This window comes from Pelophylax lessonae (genome assembly GCF_965119305.1).
Source record: "Pelophylax lessonae genome assembly, chromosome: 7".
Classification (NCBI taxonomy): Eukaryota; Metazoa; Chordata; class Amphibia; order Anura; family Ranidae; genus Pelophylax; species Pelophylax lessonae.
The window spans coordinates 213,859,558-213,881,974 of record NC_138774.1 but is presented as its reverse complement, the minus strand read 5'-3'; the positions used below and the strand labels follow the sequence as shown (position 1 = coordinate 213,881,974).

At 42.8% G+C, this 22,417-nt stretch overlaps 1 protein-coding gene across 1 annotated transcript in view; it reads right to left on the bottom strand.

Annotated features, from left to right (window-relative positions):
- Positions 1-21,878, bottom strand: part of TMEM141 (transmembrane protein 141) — a 30,433-nt gene extending 8,555 nt beyond the window's left edge. Inside the window, exons 1-3 of the mRNA XM_082264497.1 lie at positions 21,724-21,878; positions 18,464-18,530; positions 14,536-14,619 (exon numbers count right to left, since the gene is read on the bottom strand). Coding sequence (XP_082120623.1) covers positions 14,536-14,619; positions 18,464-18,530; positions 21,724-21,777 — 205 coding nt within the window. The 5' untranslated portion in view covers positions 21,778-21,878. The remainder of the gene's footprint in view (positions 1-14,535; positions 14,620-18,463; positions 18,531-21,723) is intronic.
- Between the last annotated feature and the right edge of the window lie 539 nt (positions 21,879-22,417).

Below are 22,417 nucleotides of genomic sequence, written 5' to 3'. Positions count from 1 at the left end.
TCCAAAAATACGCCCCCAAGCCGGCCAGTATCAATCAAAAATCATCAACAATTACACAGAAGCATCCGACATCTGAACCGTAGAGTCATCCTGAAGCCATTTGGACCACACCTTCTCAAACATTTTAGGGTAACCCCTATTGCTATTGGTATCTTTATATAATGGTAATGCAGCATTAACTAGCTGTTTCCAAAAGTTGACCGTTGGAGGGCTAGGCTTTTTCCAAGTGGGGGGTTATGGCCTTCCTTGCATAAAATAGTAGGAGCCCCTATAGTGTAGGTTTGGCAACTATAGGGGCCAAATTTTCCACCAAGCCTGGAAGGCAGACACATGAGGAGGGAGGAAATGCAATTCCCAAGACCAGATGAATAGTGCGGACTACCTCTTCCCAATAGTGAGTAATAGCAGGGCAAGTCCAAAATATGTGGGAGAAGTCTCACAGATGATGAGAGCATCTCCAACAACACTGAGAAGTATTCAGATCCATTTTGTGAACCCTGGATAGGGTGAAATTGGCTCTGTGCACAATCTTGAATTGAATGAGTCTATCTCAAAGGGAGACAAGATGTTTGAAGGGGAAATCTCATATATCCGACCAATACTCTCCGTCAAGGTTAGGTATGTCAGCTAGCCACTTAGGCCAGAGAGAGGCCAATTCTGGGAAGTTAGTCATTATATAACAGACATTGGTTTTCCAAACAGTCAGAGCGTAGGGTTCACTCCAGGTTCGACGTGGAGGGGACCACAGGGGAATGGGAAAATTGGCTATTAAAGCTGGAAAATTGTATTTCAAAAACGTTGTTTTTATATACTGAGTATGTACTGTATAATAAAAAAGTAAGAATTGTTCAAGATCTAAGTGAGATTATAGGGACACCATTGCACCTTGTAAACAATGGAATAAAGATATTTGCTTATATTTCTGGTGTCTCTGGTTGATTTGTATGATTCTTTATGCTCTCACTTCCAAAGAATTTTTCTAAACAACCCCTTTAGGCATTATTCATGAGTGCACAGAGCAATTTGTGCAAGGAATTCACGGGAAGAGAAAGCTGTTATGAGTGGGAGAGTAAAGCTGGCTAAAAAGAATTTCATTAGAAATGTTTTATTTTCTGAAAGTTTCTTTCATTTTCTAATGGTTAGTGGTACTTTCGACTATAGTGACAAGATTGATCAGCCCCGTGCATCGGAGTCTCCACTGCCGAATGGGGGCGGGAGTGCGCCGCCGGCGGCGCACACTCGCCCCCTAGCTGCAGGCGCGCGACCAACATACAGTTACGTCAGTTCGCACAAGAGGGGCTGCCTGTTGCAGTAAAACTGCGACGGCGGTCATTAAGTAGTTAAGGAGCGGGCCGAGAAGCCGGCTGCTGCGTCCTTAACAACCCATTAGTCATCAGCTGTCAGCGGGCTTCCCTGCTGACAGCTGAATGTAAAAATGTGAACAGTAATGTGTGCTTTTCATTGTACCATTTGCATAGGTGTTTGAGGGGCGTTTTTAATCACTTGCCGACTGCCCCACGCAAATATAATGTGACAGGGCGGATCGGCTGCGCATTATCACGGAGATCTACGTGATTATGTGCACACGGTTTCAGCGCCGTGCACGTGCCGCCGGAGCCACGCTCCCACTGTGATTAGACGCAGTGGGATCCAGACCGCAGGAGGAGCGGCTCTCGATTACCGCTGGCCTCCCGCAATCTTCGGCTACAATGACAGAAGATCCGCCTGCCTATGTAAACAAAGCAGGCAGCTTTTCTGTCAGAGAGGCAGGGAAAGATTTTGTGATTCAGCTAAGCTGAATCATCGATCTCTCTCTGCCTCTGTCCAACCCATCCCCCTACACAGTCTGTATGCCTAATAGTGCTTACTATTAACCCCTTTGATCACCCCGTGTTAACCCCTTCCCTGCCAGTGTCATTTATACAGTAACAGTGCATATTATTTAGCACTGATTACTGTATTAATATCACTGGTCCCCAAAAAGTGTAAAAAATGTCAGGGGTCTGATCTGTCCACCGCAATGTCGCAGCCCTCCTAAAATTCACTGGAAGAGAAAGCTGTTATGACACTGAAAAAGCAACCATGATGAATGCTTTTTTCTCGTCAGTATTTACACAGGAAAAGGAGGGGTACACTGACCATGACTGTATGGTTAGTAGTAATACACAGGACTTGCCACTATGGCTAACAGAGGGTGAAATCAGGGAAAGGCTGGATAAACTTAACACAAACAAATCACCAGGCCCGGATGGCGTACATCCGAGAGTACTCATGGAACTCAGTAGTTCTATCCAGACCACTGTTCCTGATCTTTGCTAACAGTATTAGGACAGGAGATGTACCAGGGGAGTGGAGGAAAGCAAACGTGATTCCGATATTCAAAAAGGGTCAGAGGCATATACCGGGAAATTATAGGCCTGTCAGTCTGACATCAGTAGTATGTAAACTTCTGGAGGGGATGATAAGGGACTATATCGTAGAGTTTGCTAAAGACAACAGCATCATCAGCAGTAACCAGCACGGGTTTACAAATGGGCGTTCTTGTCAAACCAATCTCTTAACATTCTATGAGGAGGTGAGCTGTGAGCTAGATAGTGGCAGACCAGTGGATGTGGTGTACCTAGATTTCGCTAAGGCGTTTCATACAGTTCCCCATAAGCGCTTAATTTATAAAATAAGGTCTGCAGGTATCGACAGCAGGGTTTGCTCTTGGATATGGAACTGGCTTAAAGGGCGTGTCCAAAGGGTGGTAATAAACAGCGCATACTCAGACTGGTCTGAGGTAGTAAGCGGGGTCCCCCAAGGCTCAGTCCTGGGACCGACCTTGTTCAATTTATTCATAAACAGCATAGAGGACGGGATCAGTAGTTCAATATCAGTTTTTGCAGATGACACAAAATTGGGCAGGGCAATAACTGCACAGCATGAAGCAGATATCCTACAGGATGACCTGGACAAAATAACGGAGTGGGCAACGACCTGGCAAATGAGGTTTAACGTGGAGAAGTGTAAGGTTTTGCACTTGGGGACTAGAAACATAAAAGCACATTAGGAGGGGAACCCTTGGGGGAATCAAAAATGGAGAAAGATCTGGGAGTCTTGGTTGATGATAGACTAGGCAACAGCATGCAATGTCAAGCGGCAGCTGCCAAGGCTAGCAGAATATTAGCATGCATAAAGAAAGGGATGTATTCCAGAGATAAGTCTATAATCCTTCCACTTTATAAAACTCTGGTCCGACCGCATCTGGAGTATTCTGTCCAGTTCTGGTCGCCAGTCCTCAGGAGGTATGTGTTGGAGCTGGAGAGAGTCCAGCAACTAAACTGATTAGGGGATTGGAGGACCTTGATTATGAAGAGCGGCTGCAATCGCTTGATTTATTCTCCCTGGAGAAGAGACGCTTGAGTGTGGACATGATAGCAATTTTTAAATATCTCAATGGGGATCTCAGCTTAGAAAAAAAGCTGTTCAGTCGAAGGGATTGCATGACGACTCAGGGGGAATACAATGCGATTAGAGGAGAAGCGTTTTAAACTCAGGCAACGTGGGGGGGTTCTTTACTGTTAGGGCTACAAGATTGTAGAATTGTCTACCACAAGAGGTGGTTTCTGCGGGAAGTATGGTGGCTTTCAAAAGACTCTTAGACTTGCATCTCAAGGATCAGGACATTCAGGGGTATGTGAGATGATTACAGCCACACACACCTACACAGGTTGAACTGGATGGACTATTGTCTTTATTCAACCTCACCAACTATGTAACTATATGAATAAATAAAAAAAAATAAAAAGTCCGAAAATCTATCCAGTAGTTTGTAAACGCTATAACTTTTGTGCAAACCAATTAAAATACGCTTTTTGGGATTTTTTTTACCAAAAATATGTAGCAGAATACAAATTAGCCTAAACTACTAAAAAAAATTTGATTTTTTCAAATTTTTTTATTGGGAATGTTTTATAGCAGAAAGTAAAAACTATTGCGTTTTTTTCCCCCAAAACTAAGGCTCTTTTTTTGTTTATAGCCATAGCGCAAAATCTAAAAACCGCAGAGGTGATCAAATACCACCAAAATAAAGCTCTATTGTATTTGGGTATGGCATTGCATGACTGCACAATTGTCAGTTAAAGCAACGCAGTGCTGAATCGCAAAAAATGGCCTGGTCATTAAGGGGGTAAAACCTTCCAGAGCTGAAGTGGTTACAGTGTGAACTTAGCCTTACATATAAAAACTTCAGACCTTTTGGCCTAGTACGTTAAGGAGTGGAGATGGGTGGGGGCTCGCTCTCTGAATAAAAGGATTATATTCTGCAGAAATACTCAATAAATCATTGCTGCAAATATTGTGATTCCTACCTGCTGACAGTTTGTCACATCAGTATAACGACGGTTGTAATCCCAAACAGTCGGCTTCATGCTCCCTCCCAGGAAGTAAGAGGGAATTTAACAATGCAAATATTAACTATTTGGTTAACAAATGTACACTTTGGGGTTGATTTACTAAAATCAGAGAGTGCAAAATCTGGTGCAGCTGGGTATGGTAGCCAATCAGCTTCTAACTTCAGCTTCTTCAATTAAGCTTTGACAAAAAAAAAACCTGGAAGCTGATTGGCTTGTGTGCAGAGCTGCACCAGATTTTGCACTCACCGGTTTTAGTAAATCAAGCTGATTGTGTTTTTGAATATGAATGCAGTCATGTAGCCACTACAAATGTTTTAAAGGCACAGCATCATCTAGCCCTGAAAAAAGAGGGAGCATAGGAGCCAATCAGATGTGCTTCAATGCGCATGAGCTGACAAAGAAAAGGCTGATTTGCCAGCCGCTGTGTTCTCTGCCAGGGCTGTGTAGATTACACTGTAATATCGAGAAAAAGTGTGTGTGTGTGTGTGTGTATATATATAATTTTTTTTCTGCACTCTATATATTGCTGGTTTAGACAAAGCAGGATGGTAAACAGAACTAACAGAACAGTCTACAGTGCAGACAGAACATGACTTTGATTGTTTTATTCTGGGTAATGATTCATTCGTTTCGGGCACCAGATGTAAGATGTACTGTAGATCTGTATTTGTAATATAATAATGGAAATATGGTACAGAAAATAATTTCCACACAACAATAATTTAATGTACAACAGATCATTATTCTGAATTATTAAAACAATTTACAATGTAATTCCAAGAATACATAAAGTTCAACATTTGGCGCCAAGCAGCATGTCCATAAAATAATTCAGTTACTGATATAAAAGCAGACACCTGTCTGAACACAATGGCATCTATTCATTGCACTGAGTAGGTGTGTCTAGGGTTTCCTTCAATTCAAAAGATTGTTTGATTAAAAGCAGGATTTCTACATTTCTGGTGAATGAACTGTTGAGTAATCGACATACCGTACATCCACTATACCATACTACTACACAGAAAGTCTGCTGCAATTCTGCAGTTTCCTCTGGAAATCCCTCAGGCTATACAGTGCATTGCGAAAGTATTCGGCCCCCTTGAACTTTTCAACCTTTTGCCACATTTCAGGCTTTAACCACTTAAGCCCCGGAGGATTTGGCTGCTAAACGACCAGGGGGTATTTTGCGATTCGGCACTGCGTGACTTTAACGGACAATTGCTCGGTCGTGCGACGCTGTACCTAAACGAATTTGGCGTACTTTTTTTTCCATAAACAGAGCTTTCTTTTGGTGGTATTTGATCACCTGTGCGATTTTTTGATCATGCGCTATAAACAAAAAAAGAGCGTAAATTTTGCAAAAATATGAATATTTTTCACATTTTTTTATATGAAATTCCCCCCAAAAAAATGTAAAAATCAAAATTTTTTAACATTTTCGGCCAATTTGTTTTATGCTACCTATGTTTGGTAAAAAAAAATCGCAAAAAGCGTATTTTGATTGGTTTGCGCATAAGTTATCGCGTTTACTAACAAAGGGAAAGATTTTTGTCATTTTTGTTGTTTTTTTTTAACACGCAATGGCGGCGATCTGCGATTTTTTTTTGTGGTACTGCGACATTGCGGCGGACAGATCGGACCCTTGACTGACATTTTTTACACTTTTGGGGTTACCAGTGACATTTCTACAACAATCAGTGCTACACATATGCACTGTTACTGTAAAAATACACTGGCAGTGAAGGGGTTAACTTTTTTTGAAAGGGAGGGGCTATGTGTGTCCCTAGGGGCGTGCTTTCTACTGTGATTGGCTGTGGCTTCAGCTGTATGAACGGTGATCAACGGTTCTACATAGTAGAACCGTATGATCATCTTTCATACACAGGGGAGAATGACAGGCAGCTTGTTTACGAAAGCCGCCTCACTTTCTCCCTCTCCCCCGCCGATCGCAGAGTGACCGGCGGACATCGGGTCCGCCGGTCACACGCGCGGGGGGTCCGTGACCACGCGGGAGCGCGCCTCCGGGGGCGCGCACTCACTCCCTAGACCCTCACAAGCAAGCGACGTAGACCTACGTCAGTTTGCCTGTGAGGGGCTGACCGCCGACGTAGATAGTCGTGCGGCGGTCGGCAAGTGGTTAAACATAAAGATATAAAACTTTAATTTTTTGTGAAGAATCAACAACAAGTGGGACACAATCATGAAGTGGAACGAAATTTATTGGATATTTCAAACTTTAACAAATAAAAAACTGAAAAATTGGGCATGCAAAATTATTCAGCCCCCTTAAGTTAATACTTTGTAGCGCTACCTTTTGCTGCGATTACAGCTGTAAGTCGCTTGGGGTATGTCTCTATCAGTTTTGCACATCGAGAGACTGAAATTTTTGCCCATTCCTCCTTGCAAAACAGCTCAAGCTCAGTGAGGTTGGATGGAGAGCGTTTGTGAACAGCAGTTTTCAGTTCTTTCCACAGATTCTCGATTGGATTCAGGTCTGGACTTTGACTTGGCCATTATAACACCTGGATATGTTTATTTGTGAACCATTCCATTGTAGATTTTGCTTTATGTTTTGGATCATTGTCTTGTTGGAAGACAAATCTCCGTCCCAGTCTCAGGTCTTTTGCAGACTCCATCAGGTTTTCTTCCAGAATGGTCCTGTATTTGGCTCCATCCATCTTCCCATCAATTTTAACCATCTTCCCTGTCCCTGCTGAAGAAAAGCAGGCCCAAACCATGATGCTGCCACCACCCTGTTTGACAGTGGGGATGGTGTGTTCAGGGTGATGAGCTGTGTTGCTTTTACGCCAAACATAACGTTTTGCATTGTTGCCAAAAAGTTTGATTTTGGTTTCATCTGACCAGAGCACCTTCTTCCACATGTTTGGTGTGTCTCCCAGGTGGCTTGTGGCAAACTTTAAACAACACTTTTTATGGATATCTTTAAAGCGGAGTACCGGGCACAGAAATGATTTTTTGATGAACATACCCCCTAGACAGTCAGGGCTAGCACATTCCACAATGGCTAGCCTCTGATCTGTCCCGGTTCGCACTTACCTTTTAGAAGAAATACTTACTTAGAAAATTTCTTCCACAGCGTTTCCATCTCTGTTGTGGGCAGCTGAAGCCGGCGCGGTCTTCTTCTCTGTCTTCTTCCGCGTCTTCGTGTCCCAGAATGCACTGCACCGGCCCCTCTCGTCACTTCCGGTGCGGCGCCGCATTCCTAAACAGCTTCTGGGCATGCCCAGAAGCTGTTTAGCAGGGGAATGCGGCGTCGCCCGGAAATGACGAGCGGGGCCGGTGCCGTCGCATTGATTCCTGGGAGCGATGACGTTTAGCTCCCAGGAATCATCGCGAGGCAGGAAGTGACAGGGTGAGCCTCGGCGCTGGAGGAGGAAGCAGTCATAGGTGAGTATTTACGATCTTCAATAAAAAGGTGAGTAAACAAAAAAAATAAAAATAATTATCAAATTCCTTTTCAGGTGAGCTCTACCTAGCGGAGGGGCACAAAAAAAAAATTGTTTTTGTGCCCGGAACTCCGCTTTAAGAAATGGCTTTCTTCTTGCCACTCTTCCATAAAAGCCAGATTTGTGCAGTATAAGACTGATTGTTGTCCTATGGACAGAGTCTCCCACCTCAGCTGAAGATCTCTGCAGTTCATCCAGAGTGATCATGGGCCTCTTGGCTGCATCTCTAATCAGTCTTCTCCTTGTATGAGCTGAAAGTTTAGAGGGACGGCCAGGTCTTCGTAGATTTGCAGTGGTCTGATACTCCTTCCATATCAATATTATCGCTTGCACAGTGCTCCTTGGGATGTTTAAAGCTTGGGAAATCTTTTTGTATCCAAATCCGGCTTTAAACTTCTCCACAACAGTATCTCGGACCTGCCTGGTGTGTTCCTTGTTCTTCATGATGCTCTCTGCGCTTTAAAAGGACCTCTGAGACTATCACAGTGCAGGTGCATTTAAACGGAGACTTTATTACACACAGGTGGATTCTTTTTATCATCATTAGTCATTCAGATCAACATTGGATCATTCAGACATCCTCACTGAACTTCTGGAGAGAGTTTGCTGCACTGAAAGTAAAGGGGCTGAATAATTTTGCACGCCCAATTTTTCAGTTTTTTATTTGTTAACAAAGTTTGAAATATCCAATAAATTTCGTTCCACTTCATGATTGTGTCCCACTTGTTGTTGATTCTTCACAAAAAATTACAGCTTCATATCTTTATGTTTGAAGCCTGAAATGTGGCAAAAGGTCGCAAAGTTCAAGGGGGGTGAATACTTACGCAAGGCACTATATATAGATATACGTGTGTATATATATATATATATATATATATATATATATATATATTTCACACACACACATACATACATATATACACACATACATACACACACATATGTGTATATATATATATATATATATATATATATATATATATATATATATATATATATATACATAAAAAGTACAGTAAAACTGCAGGAAAGGGCACTGAAGGGCAAACGAATGTGAATTTATTTTATTTTGTAATGTATCAGTGAGTTTTACTATTTGAATTTGCCGCCGGTTCCACCCCCCTGCGAGCGTCACGTTGCAGGAGACAGAAGCCGGGGCACAGAGCATCGGGATGAAGATCCACCACCGGGATACATCACTGGATCCCGGGGACAAGGTGAGTACCCTCTCTTCCAGGATCCAGCGATCTTCCTAACGGTACCCCGAGTGTGGCTTGGGGTTACCGCTTTTGGCACTGAAATTTAACCCCGAGCCACACTCAGGAATACCGCTAGGAAGGTTAAAAGCTTAAAACATTTTTACAATCATCAGCCATTTTTTCTACAAAAACGCTGCTGGCTTCTAGGAGAGTTAAATAAACATGCTGTGTGCAAGAGACCTTCTCGATCGATATTAGGTTGTTCCACGGGTTAATGATGGTGTCGATCTCTCTGTGGAGATATGGGCTGCTACCACACTGGTGTGACAGAGCTGTAGCTTGACCTGATAATATAAATAGGGAGAGAGGAGCACATGGTGTCCAGAATAAGGAAACCCCTAAAGGAGTTGAAAAATCAGTAGATTTTTTATCCTACTGCATTCTGTGCATTAAGATAAAACATTGTCTGGGTGCAGCAGCCTCCCCAGCACCCCCTAATACTTACCTGAACCCCCTCTCTTTCCAGCAATGTCTACGAGTCCCTCGGCCATCTGGGACTCTCCCTCCTGCTTGGCTGAGACACCGCTGCAGCGTCATTGGCTCCCGCGGCTGTCAAAGTAAGTTAGCCAATCAGGAGAAACAAGGGGCGGGGCCAAGTGGCAGCTGTTTCTGAATAGACACACGGAGCTGCATCTCGGCTCGGGTGCTTCCATCGCAAGCTGCTTGCTGTGGGGGCACTTGACAGGAGGAAGGGGCCAGGAGCAGCAACGAGAGTCCCGAGAAGAGGAGGATCCAGGCAGTTCTGTGCAAAATCAACTGCACAGGTAAGGTAAGTATAACATGTTTGTTATTTAAAAAGAAAAAAGAGAGATTTTACAATCACTTTAATGAAGATTATAATTTTTTATTGGAAGTTAAACATGCTCAGATCGAGCCAATGCTTTTGGGGGAATTGCCTTCCTCTTCTTCAGGGTTAACATACAAACATAGACACTGTAAAATTTGTATTTTTAACACCTATATATAAAATACTGATTATACATCGTCTACGTTTTCATGTTAGCCCTGAAGAAAAGAGAGGCAATTCCACTGAAACCTGTTGGCTTAACCTGTACATGTTTTACATCCAATAAACGATTATATTCTTCATTAAGAGTTTCCTTATTCTGGACACCAGGCGCTCCTCTCTCCCTAATCAAATAGGCTCCATTCACATATAGGCGTTTCGGATCACCAGCAATCCCGAACTATTGCAAGTCGTGGGACGCCCGCGTGATTCCCGTGATTTGCAATAGCACCCCAAAACGCAGTGTGATTTTTGCCACGATTCGATTGTCCCCTGTCAAAATCACGCAAACAGAATTGCGGGGACACCTGTCGCCCAAAAGAAGTACAAAAACGTATTTTGGGTGACCGGCGTCCTGCGATTCTGTTTGCGCGATTTTACCGCGATTTGTCAGGCGACAATCGCGGCAAAATCGCGATGCGTCTGGGGTGCTTTTGCAAGTCACAGGAATCGCACGGGCGTCCCGCGACTTGCAATGATTCAGGATTGCGGGCAGAATCGCGGCAATTCTGCCCGTGATCCGAAACGCCTATATACGAATGTGAGACTCTGCCCATTTAAGGGCAAAATGACAGGCTGTCTTGTAACCAATAACCCACTGATACTCACCTTTGCTATGCTTCTCTGTCAGGATAAAAAGAAAGGTCTTATAATAAAACAGCTATTGCAGCAATATAATCCATGGGCTCCAGATAGATACACCCTTGGACTAAGGTGCTTTCCAGCAATTGAAAAAATACTGTAGTTCAATTGTACAATAAACACCAGCCACAGCTCTGTGTCCTTGTAGCGTTTAGCCAGTTGATGTAACAATCCAAACATGTGCTCTGTTCAATGAGGAACAAAAGATACAAAGAATCAGCTTCACTGTATCCAGTTATACAAATCCATTAGATACTCTATTTAGCAACATAAAACAACAGATACACAGGTTCCTGGCTTCTCTATTAGCTTAGCTCAGTTACCAAGGACTCCGTCACAGTAGCAGTTTCTCACAAGTAGTGCAAAATTGCACATATTAGGGGAGGACTGGGTCAGGGGGAAGGGGGGCAATTGCCCCCTAGGCCGCTCTGATGTCCTGTGAAAAAGGCTGCACTGCTTCTGCCACAGACATGCCTAAAGGATTCCTGGTGAAGAGAAGTAAAAAGTCCCCACCACTGACCTACTGAGTGCGGATTGAAGACAAAGACTTAGCGCAGGCCTCCCTCCCCAGCATGGATGGTGTAAATTGTGTCTGAGCAGAGGCCGGTTCCATGCCCCACTGGAGACTCTCCTCCCCTGGCCAGTCCCAACCGAGCTTTCCCAGCTCCCCCAACTGCCCAGGTTGGGAACCCGGATTCAGCCGGTGAGTAGAGTGTACCTGGAGCAGGGCTTCAGCCTGGAATGGGTGTCCGAAAGGAGGACGGGAAGAGTGGGAATGGGAGGGGGACTTGTTCGCTTCACCATGGGCTCCTGGTTTATACTTGCCCCCTGGGCTGAAGTTGCCAGTCAGCCCCTGGCACATATTAACCCCAGCACATCCATACTCTGCTTTTTGTTACTGGATACTAAGTGTTAATGTAGACTACAGACTCTGATCAGTCATACAGAGTGATCTGATTCAGAGCTGCAAAAACACAGGTAACTGCCATCCAGGAGCTTCAATTTGAAGACAGACTATAATGAGCACTGTGGAAACTCAGTTCCAGGTATGAGAAACCATGCTAGCAATTACTAATAATGGGAATGTCCCTACCTGCTAAGGGAGTAATTTGGGCTATTATTAAAACACCCTCAACTCAGCTCATTGACACTTTCCTACCTGCCAGGGATCTGAACCATAAGCAGAATGTGTCGCCTCAACACTAATACAACTATTCAAATCCCTGCATATCTTTTGGATAAGCTGATCTAGAAGTGGTGGGCTGTGACAGAAGCCAGTTCGGACATCATAATTCCAGTTTAGCTGTCATGCATGGAGGTGGGGGATAATATGTAAGCAACCACTGACACATTCACTCTACACTTGGCACAGACTTCATCCGGTGCAGCACGGGAATGCTCAGGATTGTGGACACATTTGCCTGTACTGTATATGCAGTCTACCCATGGATCAAAACCCTGGGAGTTGGTTGGTGGCAATAGGCTGTGTTGAGGGTATTTTACCTATGTCCATAATAAATTATCAGTGCAGCGCTAATTAACTAAATATAGATGAATGTAGAGGATAGTGCAAAGAAAACGCACAACAGTCCCCAATAAGCGATGAGTCGTGCTTCTGAGTAGACAACTTGCTGGTGACAAAGTGCAAAAATCCTCCACCACAGATAACTCAAGCCGCTCACCTCAATAATAGACCCCTAAGTCAACAGGTAGGTCTAAAAACACTTTTCCCCTCCGGGGTACTAAAAAACATGGGTAATTCCCGCACACATCCACCGCAATAGAGGAAGTTCCAGAGACAATGCGATACTGGAAAGGACCAATCTGTCTCTTAATAGGATCCAATCCCGGACTCCTCAGCGGGTATCATATGTAAAGGTAAAAGCATATACATAGTGCTCTCTGCTTCAAACTTCATATTTATTAAGATAAAAAATTACACTTACAGGCCCAGCACTGTTACCCAGTGCTTAGTATCCACAGCAAATCAATCTGCGAGTGAACCACGTACAGGTACAACTCACTTCTGGATGACCACGGGTGCCGTCATGAGACTCCTCCCCTCCCCTGTACGTGATACGTCCCGTAGGCGGGACTTCATCAGCGGAAACAGAGGCACATTGGACACCCGCTTAATATAGACTCAGACACAATCATCATGGGCGGGATGCTGTCCATCACCATAGCAACCCAACAAGCTGGTGATGAACAGCATCCGGCCCATGATGATTGTGTCTGAAATGTTTTTTTTTCGAATGTATTTCTAGCAGTGTTATGTGGTTTTTGTTTGGTAAAGTCCATTCATTTCAAAATGGAGTGTTAAATACAAAAAAAAATCTTGAACTACTTTCCAACATTCAAATGTTCTAAGAATTTTCATACAAATTTTTGTTAGAAATTCTACTAGTGGGACAGTGGGTTGGAGGACTGTCGAGATACAATCTTCTTTAGAGTCCCCTGGATGGGATTGTTGTACGCCTTGGTAGGATAGTTTGTAATTATGTTGAGATTATTCTCTACCAATTCATCTGTTGTTTACCCACTTGCTGACCACCCGCTGCAGTTTTACTGCGGCAGGCTGGCACGGCTGCACGAAACGACTTAGGGGTATTTCGGTCGAGCACGTGTTGCTGTGGGGTGAGCGCGTGCCACCGTAGGCATGCTCCCGTCTCCACTAGGCAGCAGGGATGCCGATGCACAGGACAAGCGGCTGCGATCACTCACCGCAGAAGGAGGGTCAGCTGTTGTAAACACAGCCAACCGTTCTTCTCTCTGAAATGATTACAGAGCGCCTGTGATCCTTCTATATAGGATCACAGGTCTCTGTGATCATTTCACAAGCCCACCCCCATACAGTTAGAAATCACTCCCCTAGGCTCACAATTAACCCTTTGATCACCTCTAGGTTAACCCCTTCCCTGCCAGTGTCATTAAAGTAACAGTGCATATTTTTAGCACTGATTCCTGTAGTAATGTCACTGGTCACCCCAAAAGTGTCAATGTCAGTTAGGGGGTCCGATCTGTTTGCCGCAATCCTGCTAAAAATCGCAGATCGCCGCCATTACTAGTAAAAAAAATGAAATAAATAACAATGACATAAATCTTTCCCGTAGTTAGTAAACGCGATAACTTTTGCACAAACCAATCAAAATACGCCTATTGCCATTTTTCTTTAACCAAAAATATGTAGCAGAAATTGGCCTAAAAGGATGAAAAATTTTGATTTTTTAATTTTTTTTGTGGGAATGTTAAAAAACAGAAGGTGAAAAATATTGTTTTTTTTTTTTTCAGAATTGTTGCTTTTTTTTTTTTTTTTTTGTTTATAGCATAAAAAAATAAAAATGTCAGGTGATCAAATACCACCAAAAGAAAGCTCTATTTGTGGGGAAAAAAATAACATCAATTTTATTTGGTACAGCGTTGCACGACTGCGCAATTATCCGTTAAAGTAAAACAGTGCCGAATCGCAAAATATGGCCTGGTCATTAAGGGCCAAATCCTTCCGGTCCAGAACTGGTTAAGCTGCAAATGCCTTGGCGTAACATTTTGATATCTTTATCTTTGTCATTGGTATATTGCTATATCCCACCTGTGCTGGGGGACTTTATTACTTACTCATTGATTTTGCAGTTAGCTTACGATTTGTACAGTCCTTTGAAAAGATGAATACATTTATTAAAACAGACATTCTACTAGTGCGTACCCAGCCTAAGGTAGGGGAGATGCTTGAATATGTTTCCATCTCCTGGGAGTTTCTGACTTACCTACAGACAACAGTATATTCCATTTCATAGGATATGGAAGTCTCCTCTTCAAAGCACTCTGGATGATCATTGCAGTGACAGTACCTGCAACACAGATAAGAATATGATAGAATTATATAATATAATCTTATTGAGATATTACTGAAAGGTAAACGCAGAGCTGGGCTACCTGTGGTTGCAGCTATTGTTCATTGTTGTAAATAGTCTTAATATTTTCATAGGACAATTATAAAATGCAGACTACAGGAAATGTTGTTGTTGTTGGCTATGGAAATAGATAAGACCACTGGGACTCCATATACACTGCTACTGGAGGGGGGGGGGGCTATGCACTTGGCATCTCAGCTACTACTGATGTCTACTGGGACTGCTGCTTCTCTAATAATTGACAACATACTGTTAATTGAACAAGGTTTAGTGCATGCTTCATATGTGGTCTCTCAGGGAACACAGTGCAATCAGTAGCACCTATCAAGGTGGATTTTACCCACTTGCCTATTGGGCACTTTTACCCCCTTCCTGCCCAGGCCAGTTTTCAGCTTTCAGCACTGTTGCACTTTGAATGACAATTGCTCGGTCATGCAACGCTGTACCCAAACAAAATTTTCATATTTTTAATATATTTTTTTAGACAGGTAGAGCTTTCTTTTGGTGGTATTTAATCACCACTGGGTTTTTTATTTTATGTTTTAAAAAAAAAAAACGAAAAAAAAAAGACCAAAAATATTGAAAAAAAAAAGTTTTTTTAGTTTCTGTTAAAAATTCTTGTAAAAAAGTATTTTTTCCTCTTTACTGGTGTGGGCTAATGGGCAATGATAGGCTACACTGCTGAGGTGGCACTAATATGCAGCACTGATGGGTTGGGATAGGCAGCACTGACTGGCATAACTGCTGGGCACTGTTGGGGCTTCACTAATAATCAGGACACTAATAATCAGTACAGTGATTATCTGTACAGATCTCCTGTGAGGAAATACCGCTGATTGGCTCCCCTCTCCTCACACTCTGTCAGCATGAGGAAAGGAATGCCGATAACCGGCATTTCCTTGTTTACTTGTGATCAGCTGTAATTGGACACAGCAGATCACACGGGTAAAGAGCCTCATCGTCGGCTGATGCGCCGTGTCATAGGGACAGAGCGCACCACCAATTGCCACACGCCCCCACTGGCACACAAGTGGGGCGAGACGGGAAAGACCTCATATGATGTTGTCCCAGAATGAGAGAACCTCTGCCTGTCCGTCATTTGACAATACGATGGGAGGCAGACAGTTAAAGAATATGCAAACCCAATATTTAATATTTCTGATATGTGAATGCTGTACCATGTACTTATATAAAAAGGATCCTGCTCTCTTTGTATTGCTTCCTTTGTGTGAAATCCCTGGTGTTCCTGACAGTCCTTCTGCTTTCTTATTAAAAACTGACCACACTAAACAGGAGAACACACTGTGGTCAGTTCTCTAGTTGTGCCGGGAACTCAGCTTGCTCTGCTCCAATGATCAGACTTGTCCTGATATCCCCCCTCCCCCCCCCCAGCCATTTACTGGGAAGATCATTGTCCTGCTGTTTCTCCTCCCCCAGCTCTTATACAGCTGAGAACAGAGGGAATGTGATCACTTATAAAAAGGAGAAAAGGGGATATATATATATATATATATATATATTTTTTTTTTTTTTTCATATCTAGACACAGCTGTTTTGCCTTTCATTTCTATTTTAAACTGAATGGTTTGATTTTAAAGGTGAAGGTTTACCATCACTTTAGGTGGTCAGCTGGTCATGACACTGTCATAATAGACTTTAAAGTGAAGCTTCCTTCAGCACTAAACTCTCTCTCTATATGTAGAATCTGTCACCAGTGTTGTGTAAACTCAGTGCAGAGGTGAGCATGCAGAGGAACAGTTTAGCCTAATTAGTGTCAGCGCTTGTATTTGGGGATAGGGGGGGTTAGATTTTCGGGTCTCACTTAAAGTGTTAGTAAACCCACAACAGTAAAATCAGTCTGTATATGCAGTAAGGAGGCACTCTGCACATGCTCAGCTTGGTGTGTAATGCTATAGAGTTATTTTTTTTTATGGGAGGGTGCATGTGATCGGCCGAGGGCCATTTAGCACTGTCCAGACAGAGGGTCAGGGGACCTGCAGCCTCATAGGACAGTCAGAGGAGAATGAAAACTCCTCCTACAAGCTTTAACTAGTGCTTGGCTGGACACTGATGGAAGTCACGACTGCTATATACTGCTGATGAGAAAAGGTATTTAGCGGTTTATAATTACTAAAATAAATGCATTTCCATGTTCTGTGGGAGACCAGGTAGAGTGAATGCAGATGTAAAAAGATGATCGGCACACCGGTAGTTGCTCTTAAAAAATCTTCATCTTCATTCAGGAACCACAATATACAACTGCTGATAATATTAGTTGACGCGTTTCAGCCTATAAGGCCTTAGTCATAACACCCGGGAGCTCGTTCGTGGTGAGCTGTATGGGTTGTAGCACTGCTCCTTCTGTTTGCATAGTGAGTGCAGAGTCCTGGGTTTAGAAAACCTTAAGTTGGGCATACAGTGATAGAATTCCCTGCTGAATTTTGTTGAGAGTATGGCTGTCCCTGCTACACATAAGTTGATCATTTAATCGACTGCTGCTGAATGAACAAGTTGGAAAACTTGTGTTGCTTGGCGGCTGTAGCTGCTGATCAGTGTATTCTGACAGCAGCAGGTCCCACCAACGGAGTCCGTTCTGCTCAGTGGGGGATCGATCCGCCAATCCCCGCTGAGCAGGCGAATGACAGCTCCGTCTCAGCTCTGTGTGCGGAGACGGAGCTGTCAGATCCCCGCTGTCCTCTATGGGGAGATCGGATGAGAATGGACAGCCTGTCCATTCTCATCCAATCCGATCCCCCAGACGGGTGGAAAATAGAGTTTCCATCTGCCCGGATTTCACGGACAGGATTGGAATCGGATAGCAGCGGGTGTCAGCGGAGATGTCCCCACTGACACCCACTGCCCCATAGGGATGCATGGAGCATCCGATCAGGTCCGCCTGAAAAACTGACAGGCGGATTGGATCAGATCGCCCGTGTGCAAGGGGCCTTAGAATACAATGTCACTGCGGGGGGATTCCTCCATCAACCTGGTTTGTGTGGATAAGGGAATCCTGCTGACTGCACTAAAAATAAAAAACTTCCTGCCTATGGTCAGTTTTGGGATTAATTTTACCTTTTCACAAATTCAAAAAAAGTTAACTTTACAGCGCTGTTTATTCTGTTTAGGCTGCACTTTTTGTGGAAAAGAGAAAACAACAAAAGAGAGCTCCAAACTTCTGGCCCCTCTTGTGATCCCTGTGCTGAGACCCCCCTGGGCCGCTGGAGAGTCAGTTGGAGACAGCAGAACAAGGAGGAAGGTTGTTTTCCTGCCATCCACTCTCAAGCAGCATGGGAGAGAACAGGAGGAGGTGGGAGATGCTTGGGAGGAATGGACAGCTCTGCACTCTGCAGTGGCATAAGGAGCTGGGGATAAGCATGGGCAAAGTTTAGGGATGTGAAGACAGCTCTCATGTCCCCAGGCTCTCCTACAGGGAGTGTCCCACATAGAGGATGATGGGATTGGGGAAGTAAGCACAGACGGATAGGGTGAGATTGGGCAGAAGAGGGGAAAGGGTGGAGAGGGGTTGTCGTTCCTGGAGGCAGATTCACACTCTGGTAAAATTATACTCATGATTTAAGCATTACTCACAATAGAAAACGAAACTCTAAGCGACCTTCTATATTCTCAAGGATGCATAACGAAATACGATCGCCAGGATAAGATTAACAGAGATAAAAGTGAGTCAGTAATATAATATTTTTAAAGGGACAATCCATATTGTTCATTTTATCCGGGAAGGAACCTTTTCCATTGCAGAAGGCTCTACAAATCATGTTATTACCTGTAACAAAAGTGACCACCCCCTTCATAAAAGCCTGTGACTGGCATGATGCATATCCTGATAAACCCTGCAAGAAATAAAGTGTCAGTGAGCATATGAGTGACTTTTAATGTGCTGCAAAATCAAGTATCTGTCAGTAAGTGGTGTTCTCATCAAATATTAAAGCCTAATTCCAGACATATTGCCCTTTTTTTTTTAGTTTTGATTGAGTTTAAATTTGTCAGGTTTTTATTTCTATTTGTTGCCCCCTAGGGGGGACTGTCCCCTTTTTCTGATCGCTGTGACACTCATACATGAAATGGGGAATTAATGTATCACCAGAATAGAAAAACAGTTTCAGAAGTTCTAACTACAAAAATAAAATTAGCCTTGCAGTGGGCGGTATAGATACTGTAGTTGCTGAATTTCAAAAATCAGGTACTTACCAGTCCACCGAGTCCAAGCTGTCTTCCTGCAGACAAATCTTCTCACGGTTGGGGGTCCATGGAACTGTCATCTTGGATTTGGGAGCCAGCTGTGATTTCCTGATGAATCACAGCTGATTCCCCACTACACATGCGTGAGATCATGTAGCAAAGAAGGGTGCTTGAGCTTGGAGTAAGATAAATATTACTGCTTATTTCATACCCCTAAAATGAATGATCATTTAGTAGGGGACAACTAACTGCTCATCTCGTGAATGTGTTGTACATTACATTCATCAAGCCTTCTGCCAAGATTTTGTGAGATCTTGGGGGAAAGATTTTTTTTTTGAGCAGAGGAAAATAACATCTTATGATGCAGGTGCAGGATGAGCAGCGTGACATCATTATGCTTCATCTTGCAAATGCGCAGTATGACATCACTGCAACGTCTTGCAGGTGAGGTATGAGATCTCTGTGAAGGCACTGATGACATTGTTTTCCCGGGGGAGGGGATCAGTGAGGCTGGGGGTACGTCTTCCATAGGGATAAACCTAAGCGTGTTCAGACACCAGTCCGAACCTGCCTGAGTTATCCTGCCATGAAGCTGTCAAAGCTGTCATCCAATCATACTAGGCAGTGAATGCATTCCCTGCCCTGCATGTATACGTATATAAGGGGCGTGTATACATGTGTGGCTGCGGGTTGGGGAATTCCTCCTCTGCCTGTGATTGACTGTCTGCTTTGACAGCTTCCTGGTTGGAAAGCTTAGGTGGGTTGGGACTCATACCCGAACACGCCTGAGCTCATCCCTGGTCATAGGGAAACCAGGAAATGGACACAACAAAGATCCGATCAGGTCTTGTCTGTCCGTTCTTCAGGCAGACCTGTTCAGATGGTCCATTTATTCTATTAACAGGCGGGTGTAAACAGACATGTCCATTTACACCTGCCTACCACCAATATAATCTGCTAAAATGGAACAGAAGGGTAACTGTTCCCCTCCATCTAGGTGGATTGAGGGGAATCGGGTGTAAAAGGACAGTGGAGTCCGTTTACACCTGACTGCCCATAGAGCAACGCGGGTTGTGTCCACGTCTGCTCCGCATAAACGGAGCGAACACTGACCTGTCATCCACCCACTCTGCTCTGCTCAGCAGGGAATCAGCATACAGATCCACTGCAGAGCAAATCTGATTCTGCTCTTTGTAAATGGGGCCTAAACAAAAAAAAAATAAAAAGAGTTGCATGCCAATGTAAATGGTACTAAAAGTGGGGGGGAAGGTCTATTTAATGTACCCGGCTGGAGGTGGGTCACTGATGGTAACATCCTGCAAGGTACCCTTTAACCCCTTCCCACCTGCCCTGGTGTCCCTTTAAAAAGTATGAAACACCAGGGGGGTGGGCAGGATCAATAACACGTGAGCACTGTCACAGCGGTCACAAGATTGAAAGCTGGTCCCACCGGCTACTGATCTAGAGCCCGAACTGAGAGCTGTCTGTGAAAGCTCGGTCATAGTGCTGGGGGCACACGCAGTGAGTGCGCTCTCAGCAAATAAACAGCCAACTAGCGCCACATACGTGTGTTGTGCGGGTGCTAAATGCCTTCTGTTGCTGCACATATGTGTTGGGTGATTGTAAAGGGGTTAAACTGATGACAGGTCCTCTGTGAACTCTCAGCCTCATGACCCAGAATTCCAACAATCATTTATCATTTCCTTGTAAATCCCATGCCCCATGAGTAAGTTTACTGATATGTGGAGGTCACATTCCACAACGTATGCTCAGCAACTGCAATGTGTCCAACCCCATACCACAGACTACATGTCCCAGCATACCTACCCAGTCATCACTAACTCCCACCACCACCTCCCCCGCTGATAAAAATACTGCTCACACTTTGGAAGCTCACCATGAAAATTATCACTTTCAGAGAATTCTTACAAAAAAAAAATATATTATATATATATATATATATATATATATATATATATATATATATATATATATATATATACACACACACACACACACACACTTTAAACAACTATTTTATAGTGTTTTTTTATTTATTTATTTTTTGCCTTTTCTTTGCTTGAGAATATATTGATTATATCTTATGAAAAAAAAAAAATAATTATATATATATATATATATATATATATATATATATATATATATATATATATATTTATTGTTTTTAGGTGTATAAAAGCAAAAACAAAACCACCACTATAAAATAGGTGTGTGTGTGTATATATATATATATATATATATTTTTTTTTTTTTTAAGTGTATAATACATACATATATAAACACTACTATAAAAATGTTATTAAAAGTGTGTGTGTCTGTGTGTATATATATATATATATTTTTTTTTTTTTTTAAGTCTATACAAGCAAAACAAAAAACGACACTAAAAAAGTTATTAAAAGTGTTTGTGTGTGTATGTGTATATGTATATATATATATATATATATATATATATATATATATATATATATATATATATATATATACTTTAGACTTTAAACATACAAACACTTTTAATAACATTTTTTTAGTGTCGTTTTTTGTTTTGCTTGTACATACTTAAAAAAAATAAATACATTATATATATATATATATAAAATATTTATATAAAATAAGTACTTTAAAACAAATGTATGAATATGTATATATATATATATATATACACACATTCTAATTCTTCACTGTTTTCTATGTTTTAATTGTAAGTTTATGTATCTGAAAATGTTCCTAAGTATGGTCCATGATGGGACTCGTAGTTCCTCAGTACTCTGTGCTGATAAATCTGCCATACATGTCCCCAACCAGCCCAATCCCACCACACACCGGATGCTTAGCTGCAACCTCATCGTCCACTCTAGATAATCCTAGGTTCACCATCGAGCTGATCTCTGACCCTGAATCCAATCTCGCCTTCTGCAGCCCAAGCAGAGACAGGAACACTTCCGTGTTTCGCGTTTGGGAATCAATGAGCAGCGCCACCCACAGGCGAGGAGGACACAATGTCAGGGACTGACAGGAGAAAGTTGAATTCATACCATATAATAGGATCAGATTTTTTGCCCGTGGTCAAAGGAACATCAGAAAAAAGGCTGTTCGCTCTGCAAGGGAATTCTCCCCAGAGCTTAGTAAATGTGGTGAAATTTCCCTTTGCAAAGAATACCCAATCGGGTGCAAGGAAAATAAAAACAGCACTGAGGCTTGCAAATGATCGCATTCACCTCATTCGCTAAACTGTGGGGAAAATTCTCTAGCTAAGTATTCACAGCACCTCACTTTTTCCACATTTTGTAATGTTATAGCCTTATTCCAAAATGGATTATATTCATTATTTTCCTCAAAATTCTACAAAAGATGTCCCATAAGGACAACGTGAAAGAAAATTGAAATCTTTGCAAATTTATCAAAAAGAAAAAAAAAGTTTCACAGCCTTTGCTCAATACTTTGGTGAAGCACCTTTGGCACCGATTACAGCCTCAAATCCTTATGAGTATGATGCCACAAGCTTGGCACTCCTATT